The 18,729-nt window shown below is 39.0% G+C and overlaps 1 protein-coding gene across 1 annotated transcript in view; it reads right to left on the minus strand.

The window, feature by feature from the left end:
* Positions 1–6: 6 nt before the first annotated feature.
* LOC106884260 (uncharacterized) overlaps positions 7–18,729 on the minus strand; it is a 69,862-nt gene continuing 51,139 nt past the window's right edge. The window contains exons 2-3 of the mRNA XM_089351766.1: positions 9,823–9,942; positions 7–1,314 (exon numbers count right to left, since the gene is read on the minus strand). Coding sequence (XP_089207892.1) covers positions 1,130–1,314; positions 9,823–9,942 — 305 coding nt within the window. The 3' untranslated portion in view covers positions 7–1,129. The remainder of the gene's footprint in view (positions 1,315–9,822; positions 9,943–18,729) is intronic.

Genomic DNA, 18,729 nt, shown 5'->3' on the forward strand with positions numbered 1-18,729 from the left:
AGTGTGGAAGGAGAGAGGCAGGTGAGGTTAGAAGTGAATGCAGTGAGTGACGAATATGGATGGAGGTGTAATTAATTGTGAATAAAAGCTGGAGGAAGCATGGATGAGGGAGGTAATTGGTAGTAGCACAGGTGATGAAGCAAAAATGAAGAGAGAATCCTTCTGCAGAGCCTTTTAACAGGCAACTACATGTTGATTTAGGCAAGCAGCTGATATTTGCACAGCACACTGCACCAAGATCAGTCCAAACAGACATGATCATTAGTTCTGGGATACTAAAACAACTGGTTGTGCTGGAATTTACAGAAGTCTGGAAAAAAAGCATTTTGAAGAAATTAATGAGTAAGAAATGTACAGACTAGGATAGAAATGCCAGAACAGAGACTGAAAAATGCATCTTAACCTAACAGAAGTGAGTGAGAAATTCTTTGCTGGGAATTCACTTTGCAAAAACATCAACCATTTGAGCATTCAAGGCATTTTAGAATGACTTAAAAAAAAAAAAAAAAAAAAAAAAAAAACAAAGGTGGCCATTCAATCTGTAAGCAAAAACTAAGAGATAGCTACCATGTGAAACAGAATTAAAAGGGCTGATAAGTTGACAGGGGTTGCAGGGATGAAAGCTGGAGCCTGATAAACCTTGGCTAAGTCTCTTAGAAAAGGGTCTCTAATGTTAAATTATCCCAAAATACTTTATCTTCCTAGTCTAAGAATGCATCTCAACTCATCCAGGAGATGTATCTTGCACATTGTGTATATATATATATATTCATATGTTCATGGATATGTGCTTACGTGTGTGTCTTGAAGCAAAGCAAAAGATTCATGATAAAAGGCATAAACTTCCTAGATTACAACGTTGCCATTCAAATTCTGATCTGTTCAATTTCTTAGTTTGATATCTTCTAAGCCAGGAGCCACAACAGCAGACCACAAACCTGGTCTCTAGGTGCTTTCACTAGAATTCATTCTATAGCAACCATTCAAACCAGTCTTTCAGCTCTCTCCACAATTTTTTCTTTCCACAACAGACTAGGAAATGATTAATTTTAGCATTCTCACCTCGACTGGAAGGGCAGTCTGTCACAGTCAAAGACCCCCATCCTTTCTCTTCCATTACCTTTTCTTTCTAATTTACAAAGAAAAATAAATAAAGACACAAGTATTTGTTCTTACCAGCCATCATATATAGAGTTCCAGTTACCATTACTAATGCAACTTGCTTCTTGAAAACAGCAATAATTCCAAGAGCTGAAGCTGTCATTAAATCTATCGTGCTAACAATCAAACACGATGCTGCAGATGTCTGCATTTCTGGAAAAGAGAAACAAAATCTATCACTTATGTTTACAACAATAATAATAATAATAATAATAATAATAATAATAATAATAATAATAATAATAATAATATATATATATATAAAGAAAAACGAAGTAGTCAGGATTTGGGATAATTATTTATTTAGTGCTTTCATTTCTTTCAAAGGGTTCATCAGGAGTGATTCATTTCCAGAAAATTCATGTCTTTCATAAATATGTGAGTTAATTGAAAAAAAATCTAGAGTTGAATTGGGAAGTGGATGTTCTTTGTTATTTGGAGTCTATGTGTGTGTGTATACATGTGTGTGCATAGGTGTGTGTGTATACATGTGTGTGCATAGGTGTGTGTGAATGTATGTGTGTGTAACTATGTGGTGAATTTTTGGAAGCTTGGTCCGACAGATAAAAAAAAATCAAACACACACACACACATATATATAAATAAAACGCATGAATTTTCACAAATAAATCTCTCATGATGAACTTCTTAAAAAAGAGATGAAGACACTAAATAAATGATTATCCAAAGTCCTAATTACCTCCTTTTTCTTAATCTATAAAATCTGTACACCACTTCAAAAGAATATCCTGGTGTAGAACTCAATATACAATGCTTCTGAACAAAATGTTTGATGAGTCTAGAGCAGTAATAATAAAAAGAGATGAAACAAGAAAAACAATGGTTGGGTTATGAACTTCATTACCTTACAGACATTTCTACTATAAGATGCAGATGAACTAAGAGTCCACTGCATCTTATAATAGCAGAAACAGCTGTAAGTGTGGGAGTTGCTGTTGCTTATTACTAGTGTTGTTATAATCTCCGCTTTAGCGAAGGTAGAGGTATTGTTTCCAGTCTTGTTTGTTTGTTTGTTAGTCCATGACAAAAGGTCTCAAGAACCACTGGATGGATTTGGATGAAACTTTAAGGGACATCTGGACTCGTGATTGGCCTGAATTGATTAGATTTTGGAATCGATCTGGTACTGGACGAGGATTCTGGATTATTTTTCCTATTTTTTTACTTAATTTGTGAGAGCAGTCAGGTTCATTTTTAGTATTCTCATTTGTGAGAGCAGTCAAGTTTATTTCAGATATTCTTATTTCAAAACTCATCGCCAGCTGACCAATGAGAGGACGTTGGTGTTGCTTTAGCGGAGGTTTGTGCTCTCTGGGTGCTCTTGTTATATTTTTATTTTTGAGCTGTTGCCAAATGGGAAACCCTTACACCAAACAGCCAGTCACACAAGTTGTTTAGGTGGTCTGTTTAAGGAGTAGGTAAGAGGGGTTATAGGAAGAACAGGAGCAAGGTGGGACATAGAGGGATATAGGCAACGAATTAAAACCCAGCATGGTTCTTTTCAAAGAAGATCACGATGAGCTAGCTAGAACCAGCTTTAGATATATATATATATGTATACAAATACATTGTTATATTATAAACAGAATGAATCTGATGAAGGAAAAAAACAAGCTTACTGTTCAAAGTTTAAAAGTCTGTGAGTGAGTGACCACAGCTGGCTGAAGAATGTCTTCTATGATGATGATGATGATGATGATGATGGTAGCAGTGAACCACCACCACCGCCATCATAGAAAACATTCTTTAGTCAGTCATGGCAACTCACTCACAGACTTTTAAACTTTCAACGGTAGGCTTGTTCTTTTCCTCTGTTAAATTCATTCTTGTTCAAATTATAGTAATGTTTCCATTTGTTTCTTTTGTTGTTTATGTATTCAGCTCTTTTGTTTTCGTATTTCATCTTGTTTATGGTTTGTGACATCTTGTACCTATATATGAATATATATATATATATATATATATATATATATATATATGTGTGTGTGTGTGTGTGTGTGTGTGTGTACATATACATATTATTTATATTATATATATATATATATATATATAGGAAGGGCATCCAACTATAGAAACCACGCCAAATCAGACTGGAGCCTGATACAGCTTGCCAGTTCTAGTCAAATTGTTCAACCCATGCCAGCATGGACAACAGACGTTAAATGATGATGACCACACACACACACACACACACACACACACACACACAACACACAACACACGGGGGCATATGAATAACAAAACACGAATGCAAAAATCACCAAAAGCCCAAGAGACATCCACATTGAATATTATTAGTTTTTATGCTGAAAGGAAAAAGTTAAGGGTCAAAGTATGATCTTTTGGATGTAGCCTGTCATTGGGTTTACAAAGAAAAGGGTACAGAAGAGGAGAAAGACAGAAGGAAAAGAGAGAGGATAAGAGAGCCAGGGGAAAAAATACACCTGTGTAACATAAAAAGTGAACAGGTGAAAGCACTCACTACAGGTGAGAGCCTTGAAGTCAAAACACCTGATAACAAAACTATGAGCCACCAAGGGAACCTCTACATGGTTGTCTGACTAGATAGAAATAGTAATTAATTCTTCCTCAAATCACAGGTGTTGTTTTTAATAGAAGTATACACTGGATAATGTAGTCTAGAGTACAATGTGCGTGAAAAAAATAAATAAAACAAGCATCTGAAAAAGACCAGAGGGTACAATGACAAAAATATTGTAACCATAACAACCAAGACAAGAACACTGGTATTACTACAACAGTATGTAATAATCTAGTATACAATTAAACTAAGATAGTCAACTATGTATCACACTTAAAGTATACACATTGTCAATCGGCCAGTTACTGCAGCCAGAATAAATACTGCAGTAACTAGTCTATTGACAGTGTATATACATTTACTATGATACAATGATAATATTTGTTCAAAACACTTCACTTGATGGGTCATTTCGTGGTGGTACACTATTATTCTTATGTGTTCCTCATTTTGTTGATCTAGTATATGTACCACCACACTGGTATGTTAACCATTAGACTATACTGGTTTCATATTGCCCCACCACTGTCTGGTCTGTTGTTCTCTTCTCTAATTGGACAGCAACTAAGGTAGCTTGTATGTTGTTAGTTGTTGCTATAGATACAAGTGATGAATTGGTAGAATCATTAGCCAACCAGACAAAGTGCTTAGCAGCATTTCATCTGTCTTTATATTTTGGGGTCAAATTCCACTGAGATCAACTTTACCTTCCATCCTTTTGGGGTCAATAAAATAAGTTACCAGTTGAGCATTGGAATCAACATAATCAAAAAGCCGAATCCCTCAAATTCCAAGCCTTGTGCCTAGAGCAAAGAAAGGGATTATTATCTTTTGGTTCTTTCTTCCTGCATGCACCTATAGATCAAAGAACAACCGGTTAAGAAAACCACTGGCTTTGGTGGCCAGAGTTGGTTGGATTTGTGAGAATTCTTGGACTGGCCCCTATTGAATGTCTTCTTATATCAGGAGGAGGACTACATCATCAATAGTTTGCATATCTTTCTTTCTTTGTCATTCATTTATTTACCTCGTCATCTGATTTTATGGACCACACCCTCACCACAATTTACTTAACCTTTGTGTTGTCCCCTTATTTGACACTCTGTCCCTGTGGCAAATAAAGAGATCATCATCATCATTATCACCCTCAGCAATAGCAGTGGTGATGATGGTAGTCATAGTCGTAGTAGTTAAAGCAGTAATAGTAGCAATGGTAGTAGTAGTAGTATTACTCTCAGTTTCTTTTCAAACCTCCTCTAGTCAATATAATACATAACTCACTCGTCTGTGGGCAATTAAAATAAGCAATTAAGTGAAAATGATGCAAATGGCCAATTAAGCCCAAGAATTATATCTCATAAGAGAAAGCTAAACAAGCAAATTAACTGAGTACACATATAGATGTCTGTGTGTATGGGTGTGTATATTTGTATGTATGTGCATGCACGTGGCTGTGTATATTGAATGTATATGTATATATATACATATACATATATATGTACACAGATTATATGTACAGGTACATGTGTGTGTGTGTGTGTGTGTGTGTGTGTGTGTGTGTGTGTGTGTGCGTAAAAGCATTGTGTAAATTTATCTTTCTGTATGTGTTTGTACAATGACTGCTCTTTATTTAGTAATGTACAAATGTTGTTGTCACCCAGCCCCTAACACCCACTGACCCCTTTTTCTCATTGTTTAATTTACACAGCTCTTCCCTACTCCACCCCAACTCATACACAACCCTCACACCCAGTTCAAGGAAGACAGAAACAAGGTTGCTTATAAAAAATAATGAGGTCCTCATAGAAGTTTCATGTCATCCTTGTTTCACATTCACATCTATGAGGAGAACCATGGAACCTCAAAATCATCAGATGCAAACTTAGGGGTCCACAGACGCCTGTGAGCCCACATGCCAAATACAGGGGGTTTACAAAAAAAAAGTAATGAGGATCCAAAGAGAAAGCATTAGGAATTTGTGAGGAAAGTACTGTGTTTCATAGAGACAGCACTGAGGATCTACAAAGAAAGTACAGGGATTGCAAAAAGAAAGTACTTGGGACTCTGTCATGAAAGCATTAGGGGTTCACAAAGAATGTACTGGGGGATGCAAAGAAAGCATTAGGGATTTATGAGGAAAGTATTAGGGTCTACAAAGAAAGCATTGGAAATTAGTGAAGAAAATACTGGAGGTTATGAATTCAGCATTTGAGGGTTTGTGAAGAAAGTGCTGGGGTCGACAAATAATTTGGGGGTTTGTGATGAAGACAGTGTGGTCTACAAAGGAAGAAGTGCAATGAAAGCACTGTGGGTCCACAAGGAATGTACCAGAGGTTTGCAAAGAAAGGGATCCAAAAATGTGTTGAGTAGAAGGATCTTTTAAAAGCTGTGGGTTCCATGAGAAAAATTAATTTAGATGAAAGGAATCCTTAGTAATGAAAAATTGGGGAACCACTGCTGTGTGCAGTTGCTCTATCTCCTACAAATAACAACCAAATTCCCTTAACTTACATTCTACTGTTTAAGAAAAAAAACATGTTAGATAATATAGCCAAGTTTTCTATGCAAAGGAAAATGACAGGGTGGTCATGGCCAGAATCCCTTGGATCATAGGTCCCACTCAGCTGGGAATGATTTGGAATTAAACAACATCAACTAAAGCCTCTGAGCCCCTTACATAGTCATCTGACCAATCAGAAATAGCAGCAACATCTCCCTCAAAATACATCCAGCCATCTTAAATAGGGAAGGACAGATTAGATAATTCTTTCTAATTTTGGCATAAACCCAGCAATTTTGAGGGAGGAGGCAAATCAATAACATCAACCCCAGTACTTCACTGGTTGGTACTTTACTTTATTGACGCCAGAAGAATGAAAGACAAAGTTCACTTCAGCAGGATTCAAACTCGGAACATAAAGAGTTAGAATAAATAATACAAAACATTTTGTCCAAAGCTCCAATGAACTTTAATAATAATAATAATAATAATAACTTCCAAATTTTTCCACAAAGGCAGCTTGAGGGAGGGGATTAAGTCAATTACATTGACCCCAATGCATAACTGGTACTTATTTTATCAACCCCGAAAGGATGAAAGGCAATGTTGACCTTGGCAGAATTTGAACTCAGGACGTAGTGGCAGGCAAAATACAGTTAAGCATTTCACCCAGCGTGCTAATGATTCTGCCACCTCACCATGATGATGATGATGATGATGATGATGATAATAATAATACGTCTAGGACTTTGACTTCCAGACAGACAAGGTATTAGAGCACCGAAGGCCAGATTTAGTAACCTTTAGGAGGGACAAACAAGAGTGCCTAATAATCGATGTGGCAGTGCCAGGAGATCAATATATCATGAAAGAAAAGGAAAAAGTTGATAAGTATGGAGACTTGAGAATTGAGATTGCCAAGACGTGGTAAACATAAAGGTTGTCCTTGTTGTCATCAGAGAATAGGGTTCAATACCACCCAAGCCAAAGAAACATCTGGAAACTTTAGAAATACCCTACAATCTAGATGTATTGCAAAAACCAGCATTACTTGGAACTGCACGCATATTGCGTAAAGTATTGTCAATCTGAGGTCCTTGGTGGGACTTGACAAACAGTACAAACCCTTGGCAGACACGATATCTTCAATCAACATCACAATTGGATACTGTGCGACGTCTTAAATATTAAGAATAAAATTAATAATAATAATAATAATAATAATACCAGACATAACTATTAAAGACACGAAAGAAAATACTTGTAGACTAATGGATGTAAGTGTTTCCACTGATAAAAATATACCTGTAAAAGAATTTGACAAACTTAATAACTATAAGGACCTGGAAATTGAAATACAAAAGATGTGGCATCTTAAAGCGGGAACTGTTCCTGTTATTGTGGGTGCCCTAGGTATGATTAAAAAAAGGAATGTCAGAAAGATCTAGATAAGATCCCAGGAGAACCATGTCTCAAAGAAATCTAAAAAATTGTGCTAACAAGTACTGCTGATATCCTTAGAAAAACCTTATCAATTTAAAGATTTGTGTTGTATTATATGAAGCTATTTCTCTACTGCCTTTACCACTTTTCCTCCCCAAGCTTTCAGCTATAGTTCAGCATCTCTTAACCTTTGCTTGCTGGGTGTGTCTCGGCAGGTGATGCAACAAACATGCTAAACTAAAAGTAAATAACAATGATAATAACTACAACTCTTTCTCCCTTAGGCACAAAGCCTGAAATATTGGGGGAATAGGACCAGTTGATTGCCACTGGTACTAACCATGAAAGGATGAAGAAATAAATTAATCTTAGCAGAATTTGAATTTAGAATGTAAAACTGGAAGAAATGCTGCCAAGAGTTTTCTCTGGTGTGCTGACCATTCTACCAGCTTGCTGCCTTTAATCAATGATAAAGGGATTGAATTTTGGCACAAAACCAGCAATTTTGAGAGAATGAGTAAGACACTTACATTGACATCCCCCCCCCCCCCCAGTGCTTGATTAGTATTTATTTTATTAACCTTAAAAGAATGGAAAGGCAAAGTTGATCTTGGCAACATTTGAACTCAGAATGTAAAGTCAGAAAAAATGCATTTTGTCTGACAGTAATGATTCAGTCAGATTGTCATAAGAACAGATTAGAATACTATAATCCTATATATCCTTAGAAAGACAGAGATGGTCACATGTCTAATGCATTTGATAACATTAGGGCTCAATTAGAGTTGACCCCAGGGTTAAGCAACCAAGATATTCTTTCTTTCTTTATTGTTTCCTTCATTTTCTTTTTCTTTTTTTTATATTTCTAAAGATTCTTTTCCATCTTACTCCCTTTTTTTTCAATTCTTGACAATATTTGATTTGATGCAATTCTCAAACTGGTTTAACCACTCTTCTCATTCTTCAGTGTTTGGGTAATGTATACAAACTTTGGCAGCTGCTCTGCACACAGTGAAGGATTATGCCACACCATTTCATTGATCTTCTATTGCGAATTGAGACATTGTTAGCTATATTTAGAAAGCAATCATAAAAGGTTTTAATGCCAATGATTCTTATTTATTTCTTCAGTAAATATTTTATTTTTTAAATAAATTGTGGTATAATGGAGGACATTTTTTCTTTCCTTCTTTTTGATTTAAAATTATCTTAAATGGGATTATTTCTTCCTAACTCTTCTGTCTGTCATTTACTTAACATTATGGAGGAAGGAGGGGTAGAAGAATGAGAAGAAGCAAAATAATAATAATAATAACAACAACAACAACAGATGAACAAAAGGCAATCTACGACAGAATAAAGACAAGACTACAGGAGAATGACAGCGACATTATTTGCAACCTTAAAAAGGTTGGTCGATGGAAACTGAACCAGGAAACGAAAAATGTCAATGAAATTCTGAAATACATCAGAACAAACAACATCAGAGAAACAAATAATTTGATCAAGGCAGCAAGTATTGTTGTAGCAGAAAATGTGGATGTTGATGTCAAGAAAAAGAAATATAATGAGAGTGACAAAAGAAAAGATCCATAGTGGAAAAGAAGAAACCAGGCAGGGTTAGATATGCTCTCAAAGGAAATCTCTGTGTTAGACCGAAAAGAAAAAGGGGAGCTTAAAAGCGAACAAAAATACAGGGCGCTGAAAAGGAAGTATAATATTGAAAGAAAGTGGTAATGGATGAACTGAAACAGTGCCTCATTGCAAAGAAAGCAAAGATGGTAGGATACGACCAAAGAATGAAGGGTTACCACCAGAATAGGTCATTCAGAGTAGATCAGAAGAGATTCTACAGAGAAATAAATGGAGATAGAAGAGACTGGCTATAAGTACTTGGGGATTTTGGAAATGGATAAATTGATGGAGAAAGAAATAACAAAAATTTTAAGTGGAGTACTTGCACAGACTGAGACTGGTCTTTAAGTCAAAATTAAACGGAAGGAATAAGATTGAAACTATCAACACCTGGGCAGTTTTACTACTTAGATACGGAGCAGGGGTAATTGCATGGACAGTAGATTGATCTCAAGCAACATTTGATGCATGCGTGTGTGTGTGTGTGAGGAAGATGGAAGATTATAGAAGTGTTACTTACTTGCTAATATGTTACCTTTGGCATTCAATGTACTAGTTTCCTCATCATATTCCGTTACGAAATTATAACATGGGTTTTTCCACATGTCAGGTAAATGGTTGCATTTTGCCTTTGTTTCAGCTGTGAATAAAGATTAAATAAAATGTTTAATTTATGTGCATGGTGCATGTATGTGTGTACATAATATAAGTGTAAACAACAAACATAAACTAAGAGAAATAACTGACTATGGCCAATGGCATGAATTTGCACAACATCAATAAATAAACCTCTATTAAATGCCATACACTATCCCTTCCTTCAGGCCCAGTTAATAATAATAATAATAATAATAATAATAATAATAATAATAATAATAATAATAATAATAATAATAATAATATGTAAAGGCTTGCCCCAACTCCTTTAATAACACCACAGCTAGAACTGATGTAAGGGGAATAACCCTGTTCCACCTGAGCGAGTGTTTATTGCATTTTCAGTGTTTATTGCTCTGTAGAGTCACTCGTTTGTGAACCCTCAGCATCTTTCCATTATTTCAATATAATTCCACCACTTCAGTATATTTTTGCTCTCTTGTTGGCCTTCTCTGTACAATCCTTCCAGGCAATGGAGAGTTCTAATGAAACTGGAACCACCTATTTGGATTCTTCCAAGATCAGAATTATAACCAGAGGAGGTGGACCTACTAGCTGATGTCAGCTTCACAAGGATGCCTTGACAATAGTGATGGTCGTCTTGGTTGAGATTGCGGTATTTGTGCAGATGACGTCTACTATAACCTTCAACGCATTAAAAAGCCTTACTGAGGGTTTTTGGACAACCATTGAGCTGTGCTCAGGAGTCTCTGTCCACAGAAACAAGGCACAACTAATGCCCACCTTTGCCCAGCAGAAGCTGGATGACTATAGTAGCAAGTCAGAGACTAACTGAGTCAAGAATTTAATTCAATGGAGGCTCCACTTTCGAAAGCTAAGTCAACGAGTCTTTGTATTTAGACTGTTTATGCTGATTTAACTAGGCTCCCTCCTGTTGTATTCCAACAATCTTGCTGACTTGATCCTCCTCAGTTGACATTTCGAGATCAATGATTCATCTTTTCTTGGCTCCCAGTCATACTGATGTGTTCTACTGCAACCCTTCCATGAGATATTACACCCACCACCAGTACTCTGCACCTTAGCCATCACAACAGATTCAGTTGCCCTCTACTTCTACCCTATTCTGGCCTCCATACCAACCGGAGAAACTTTTGAGTCACAAAATTCTCAGTATTGCAACACATCCCTAGCAAATTGCACCATGATTTCGTTTTTCAGGCTGGTGATGAGGAACTTCAAATTATAATGTGTAACCTATTCAGAATGATGCAGTTTAAACTTAGAGATAATACCAGTACTTCTGTAGGAACTGACTGACTCTCCTCTGAAAGCTCTCGCCCACAGATATTTAAACCTCAAAGGCCAAGAGGGATTGAAGAATCCAGTATTTCGCAGAGGAATTTGTGGAGGTACCATTTGATGGTTAAGGCTTGCTTTTATTTCTTTCTTCATAGGTTCCTGAATAATGTTAAATACAGCAAAGCAATTTGTGTGGTTTATATGTGATGAGTTTGATTTTTGTAAAGAGTAGATGGTATTGTCACAGCTTTGAGCGATTTTAAAATCATATTGATAACCAATGGACACAAATGATTAGCTGTTCACAGATGTCATCATCATCATCATCATCGTTTAACGTCCGCTTTCCATGCTAGCATGGGTTGGACGATTTGACTGAGGACTGGTGAAACCGGATGGCAACACCAGGCTCCAGTCTGATTTGGCAGAGTTTCTACAGCTGGATGCCCTTCCTAACGCCAACCACTCAGAGAGTGTAGTGGGTGCTTTTACGTGTCACCCGCACGAAAACGGCCACGCTCGAAATGGTGTCTTTTATGTGCCACCCGCACAAGCCAGTCCAGGGGCACTGGCAACGATCTCGCTCGAAAATCCTACAGGAGCCAGTCAGGCGGTACTGGCAACGGCCACGCTCAAAATGGTGCATCTCATGTGCCACCCGCACAAGAACCAGTCCAGGGGCACTGGCAACGATCTTACTTGGCTTGCCGGGTCTTCTCACGCACAGCCCATTTCCAAAGGTCTCGGTCCGTAGTCATCGCCTCGGTGAGGCCCAATGTACGAAGGTCTTGCCTCACCACCTCAACCCAGGTCTTCCTGGGCCTACCTCTTCCACGGGTTCCCTCAACTGTTAGGGTGTGGCACTTTTTCACGCAGCTATCCTCCTCCATTCTCACCACATGTCCATACCAGCGCAATCGTCTCTCTTGCACGCCACAACTGATGCTTCTAATGTTCAGCTTTTCTCTCAGGATACTTACACTCTGACGGGTATTCACATTGACATTACACATCCAACGGAGCATACTGGCTTCATTCCTTGCGAGCTTACGTATGTCCTCAGCAGTTACAGCCCATGTTTCACTGCCATGTAGCATGGTTGTTCGTACGCATGCGTCATACAGTCTGCCTTTTACTCTGAGTGAGAGTCCCTTTGTCGCCAGCAGGGGTAAGAGCTCTCTAAACTTTGCCCAGGCTATTCTTATTCTAGCAGCTACACTTTCAGCGCACCCACCCCCACTACTAACTTGGTCGCCCAGATAGCGGAAGCTATCGACTACCTCTAGTTTTTCACCCTGGAATGAGATAGAAGTTGTTTCCTGTTTGTTTGCAGTCTTTATTGCACCTGAGCATCTGCCACAAACAAAAACTAACTTGCTAGTTAACCTGCCTTTGATGTTGCTGCACCTCTTATGTGTCCATAGCTTGCACCGGGTACATCTTATAGAGTTACTACCTACTCCTTTTCTACATACTGAGCAGGGCCATCTACCTGAAGGGGTTTGTGTTTTATCTACCTTCCTACTTATTAGGATTTTGGTTTTAGCTAGGTTGACTCTAAGGCCCTTCAATTCTAGACCTTGCTTCCACACCTGAAACTTCTCCTCTAGTTCTGATAGTGACTCCGCAATTAGGGCAAGGTCATCAGCATAGAGGAGCTCCCAGGGGCAACCTGTCTTGAACTCCTCTGTGATTGCCTGGAGGACTATGGTAAATAATAGGGGGCTGAGGACGGAACCTTGGTGGACCCCTACCTCTACCCGGAATTCATTGCTGTACTCATTTCCAACCCTCACCTTACTGGCAGCATCTCTGTACATGGCTCGCACAGCTCTCACTAACCATTCTTCTATCCCAAGTTTCCTCATTGACCACCAGATAAGGGATCGGGGGACCCTGTCAAAGGCTTTCTCCATGTCAACGAAAGCCAGGTACAGAGGTTTATCCTTAGCTAGGTATTTCTCCTGCAACTGTCTCACTAGAAATAAGGCATCAGTAGTGCTTTTACCTGGCACGAACCCAAACTGCATCTCATCTAAATTGATTCGCTCCCTAATTAGTTGGGCTATGACCCTCTCTGTAACTTTCATAACCTGATCTAACAGCTTGATGCCTCTGTAATTATTTGTATCTAAAGCGTCCCCTTTACCTTTGTAGCAGTTGACTATGATGCTGCTACACCAGTCATAGGGTATGACTCCTTCGTGTATCACCTGGTTCGTAATACGGGTGACTAGGCTATAGCCAACACTGCCAGATATTTTGAGCATCTCTGCAGTGATTCCTGATGGGCCGGGGGCTTTCCCGGTCTTCATACTCTTAATTGCTTTATCTACCCTGGTACTATCAACTCGGATAGCTGGTCCCTCTATTGGGTCGACATAAGGCAGGCTCTCTTTCTCCCATTCATTCTCTTTATTAAGCAATCTATCGTAGTGGCATCTCCAGACCTCTTTCTTTGCATCCTCATTTAATGCAAGCGTACCATCATCCATGCGAACACATTTCTCTCCTACAACATCACTATTCTCTCTCCTACACTGTCTTGCAACACGAAATACCTCGAGTCTTTGGTCCTCACGGCGCAGAACATTGGCAAATCTTTCCTTATCTGCTTCCCCTCTGGCTAAATAAACCTGTCGCCTAGCCTCCCTTCTGGCACATTGGTACAATTCCCTGCTACCACCGTTCTTCCAGTCCTTCCAAGCCTGTTTCTTTTGTCTAATAGCCCTGTCTACCTCCTTGTTCCACCACCACGTTACTCTGGGTTGGGAGGGGACCTTACACCACCCACAAATCTGGTCGGTGGCTTTCAACAGGTTGTCCCGCAGAAATCTCCAATTGTCTTCCACGTTGTATGATGCTATATCCCCTTCTATTTCGTTAAATGCTTCAAGTAACTTGTCTCTAAGTCTCTGTCCGTTTGCAGGGTCTTTAAGCTTCCACACCCTTCTTCTCCAAGCCTGTCTAATTCTGGGCACCCATTTTGCCTTGATCCCAAAGTCGCTAACTACTAATCTATGTTGTGGGGTACATTCTTCGCCAGGGTAGGTTTTGGCATTTATAAGCCGCCCTCTTTCCCTATTTCTGGCGAGGATGTAGTCGATTTGGCTAGAGTGTCTGCCGGAGCGGTAGGTGACTAGGTGACTGGCAGGTTTCCTGAAGTTGGTATTGCAGACCATAAGATTGGTTGCATCACAGAACTCCAGCAGTCTGGTTCCCTCCTCGTTGCGGGAACCGAAGCCATAGCCTCCATGTATGCCATGGAAGCCCCCAGCACGACGTCCGACATGACCGTTGAAGTCTCCAGCCACAAGGAGAAGGTCCCTGTCACTCGTCGACGAGGTAGTTTGCAAGAGGGTGTCATAGAATTGGTCTTTCAGACCATCTGGTAGCCCAGGTTGAGGTGCATAGGCTGAGATGACAGTAGCTAATCTATGATGAAGCACTAGTCTGATCTTAAGTACTCTGTCACTTACTCTAACGACCTCGATTACCTTATCCACCCATTTCTCCGCTAGAAGTATTCCTACGCCCCCGACCCCGTCAGTGTTCCCTGCCCAGAAAATCTTGTACCTGTGTTCTTTGCCTGTGAGGAACCTTGCAGAACCTCCTCTCCATCTTACTTCCTGGATGCAGCACATATCTACGCATCTCCGTTCAAGCATCTCAACAATTTCACCAGATCTACCTTTCAGCGTGCCGACGTTGAGAGTGCCAATCCTAACAGTATGGGTGTTGGGGGTGTGGGCCTGTAGCCTGGGAAGGGGAAAAGCAGTGTCGTGTACCTGAAAAGAAAACTTGCAATTGGAAGAATTCATAAGCAAAACAGTACCTACAACCTGCAAACATTTCTCAACCTTAATGCGCTACCCAAAGGTAGGGGAGAGGATGGCCAAGGCCACTAGATGGGTTCCGGGAGACAGCCGAGGTTGACAGGATGACAGAGGAATGAACTTCCGGTGGAGGGGGTGGGATGACAGAGGAATGAACTTCCGGTGGAGGGGGTGGGATGACAGAGGAATGAACTTCCGGTGGAGGGGGTGGGATGACAGAGGAATGAACTTCCGGTGGAGGGGGTGGGATGACAGAGGAATGAACTTCCGGTGGAGGGGGTGGGATGACAGAGGAATGAACTTCCGGTGGAGGGGGTGGGATGACAGAGGAATGAACTTCCGGTGGAGGGGGTGGGATGACAGAGGAATGAACTTCCGGTGGAGGGGGTGGGATGACAGAGGAATGAACTTCCGGTGGAGGGGGTGGGATGACAGAGGAATGAACTTCCGGTGGAGGGGGTGGGATGACAGAGGAATGAACTTCCGGTGGAGGGGGTGGGATGACAGAGGAATGAACTTCCGGTGGAGGGGGTGGGATGACAGAGGGATGACAGAGGAATGAACTTCCGGTGGAGGGGGTGGGAGGGCGGGTTACCGCCAGCGAGTAGATAGGGCTCTTAATTGTAGATTTTAAATATTTGAGAGACAACAATGCATAAATCGTAATTTTTAAAAGAGCAATGAATTCTGGGTGATTAGAATATAACGTAGCATGAATTTAGGAAGCTTAGAAAATGAATAAGCATGAATTTAAGACAACAACTGAATTCAATTGAATTTCATGGAGAGAAACAAGATAAATAATAGGGGGCAACTAAAGCGCGGAGGTATTATGAGATGTTTGAGGCCGTAAATAAATAAAAAATCTCTATCTTATCTGCATCTTGAGATTTCGTCGTAGTATGTCAGCGAGATAATTTAGAATGGGTTTCTCATTTATATATAGCCCGAACCTGAAGACCTTAAGGAAAAACTACGAAAGAGAGAGAGAGAGGATGGAGGGGTAGACAGAGGCATGGCGGGAGAAAAGATCATCATCATCATCATCATATATATATAGGAAGAGAGAGAGAGAGAGAGAGGGGGGACCAGTCAAGCAGCACATCACGCTGTAATTCTTGGGCTGAGAAATGTGTTTTAGAAAACAGAGTCAAAAGATTTTGAAACAATTTCAACAAGGCCAACCATATTTATTTTGTAATTGTTGTCTCTCCTTACAACTATCACATCTGTTTGTTCCACTACATCAACAGTAGGAGGAGCAAGAGGGTATTTGTGTCTGTTTAAGACTATATGAACACTAAACACAATTAGCAAAAACATAGTACATGCTATGAAGTTTTCTTCACTTGTGAAGTCATTTTGTATCTCGTAAAACTGAATGGGCAATTATTGAAAAGAGATATTCAAACTCAAGAACAAAATGGTTGTTCATTTGTCCATCATCTTTATGATAGCTTTAGAGAATCTATGACATTTTATCTTTTATCTTTTACTTGTTTTAGTCCTTGGACTGTAGCCATGCAGGAGTAAAAGCTTGAAGGGTTTCCAGTCAAACAAACCAATGCCAGGACTTATTTTCTTAAAGTCTGGTACTAATTTTATTAGTCACTATTGTCAAAGTGCTACGTAACAACCAGATAAATAAACCACTGGATGGGGATACACACAGACAAAAGACAGACTTCCACACAGTTTCAGCCTTCCAAATTCAGCCACCAGGGCTACAGTTGAAGACACTTGCCCAAGGTGCTGTGCAGTGGGACTGAAGCTGAAACCATGGTGTTGCAAAACCAGCTTTCTAACCACACAGCCATGCTTGTGCCTCTTGGGAACAACTTTTAAACACCTACAAAAACCTAGAAGCAATGAAAAAAGTCACCATCGAAAGATCAGTTATTGTTCTGGAGTTACACATAAAATAGTTCTGATGTTAGCCACATCAGAAGTGGCAATCATTTACAAATGATGACGACTGCAATTTGGGAATCGGCATTTATTAATTACTCCCACAACAATCTTTTAATCTGTAATCTATATAACAAGTTTCACATTAAGCTTTGTAACTTGGCTAATGGATATGTTATCAATAAGGATTTACTTTATAATCCATATGGATTACATTAGTTTTCACAACACAAAACTAAATTATTTTCTTATGGCTTCTATTTCCACATCCACATGGACGCACATGACAGGGGAAAACAATTTATACATTACATGTCAAATATGATCATAACATGTCAAGTGTGTACATATCTATATGATTACAAGTTTCCACTTAAATCTCTTAGACAATGTCCTCTATATTTTTCATAATAACATTGCCATGGTATAATTTATGAATCAAGTATCTATGTAAGTATATTATTCTGACCTTGTCGGCAGCAGAAAACACTATGCACCAAAGCAGTTCAGTACAGAGAACAGGTTACACAATGCTTCAGAGCCAGATGGCTATATTCAGGACTAAGCAGATTTTCCACTATCAATTTACTCTCTCTGTGCATAAATACATATATATATATATATATATATATATTATACACACACACACATATACACACTCACGTATCTCTCTCTCTCTCTCTCTCTCTCTATATATATATATATATATATATATATATATATATATTATACACACACACACATATACACACTCACGTATCTCTCTCTCTCTCTCTATATATATATATATATATAAATATATATATATATATATATATATATATATATATATATAGAGAGAGAGAGAGAGAGAGAGAGAGAGAGAGAGAGAGAAAGAGAGAGAGAGAGAGTGAAAGATAGATATATAAAAATATTACTAGTAAATAATATTAGTGCCAATCGAAGGCAGGAACCATGCAGGCAAGTTTATGAATATATATATATATATTTATATGTAATCAGATTGGAGCCTGGTGTAGCCATCTGGTTTCACCAGTCCTCAGTCAAATCGTCCAACCCATGCTAGCATGGAAAGCGGATGTTAAACGATGATGATGATGATGATGACGACGTTAGATGTGAAGTACAGAATTGAATATTGAGAAAAAAAAGTCGTCAGAATTTTGGGAAAAAAATCCTTTTATTTCTTCATTATTATTAGTGCTTTTGTTCCTCTCCAGAACTTGTCAAAGACAATTTTGTGAATGTACAAACAACTTGTTCATTTATATAAAACATGTTTTTGGGGGGGTTTTGTTTAGAAGAAAACATTGTTTTTGTTTTTTGGGGTGAGGTTCCAAGACAATGGAGATGGATAGATAGAAATATAGGTAGGTAGATAGGCTGATGGATAGATGGACGGACGGTTGGTCAGACAGATAGACAGATGGGTAGAGGGAAAGAGAGAGAGAGAAGGGGTATCCACCTTCCTATTTACCATTCATTTACTTAATTATTTTTTCCTTTAACATTGTACTGGAATGGGTTTAAGGATGGTCTCTCTTTCCCCTCTACCATCTGTCTATCTGTCAGACCAACCGTCCGTCCATCTATCCATCAGCCCATCTACCTACCTATATTTCTATCTATCCATTTCCATTGTCTTGGAACCTCACCCAAAAAAACAAAAACAATGTTCTCTTCTAAACAAAACCCCCCAAAGAACATCTGTTTTATATAAATGAACAAGTTGTTTGTACATTCACAAAATTGTCTTTGACAAG

This window comes from Octopus bimaculoides, chromosome 4 (genome assembly GCF_046866305.1).
Source record: "Octopus bimaculoides isolate indiv1 chromosome 4, ASM4686630v1, whole genome shotgun sequence".
In the NCBI taxonomy this organism is placed as follows: domain Eukaryota; kingdom Metazoa; phylum Mollusca; class Cephalopoda; order Octopoda; family Octopodidae; genus Octopus; species Octopus bimaculoides.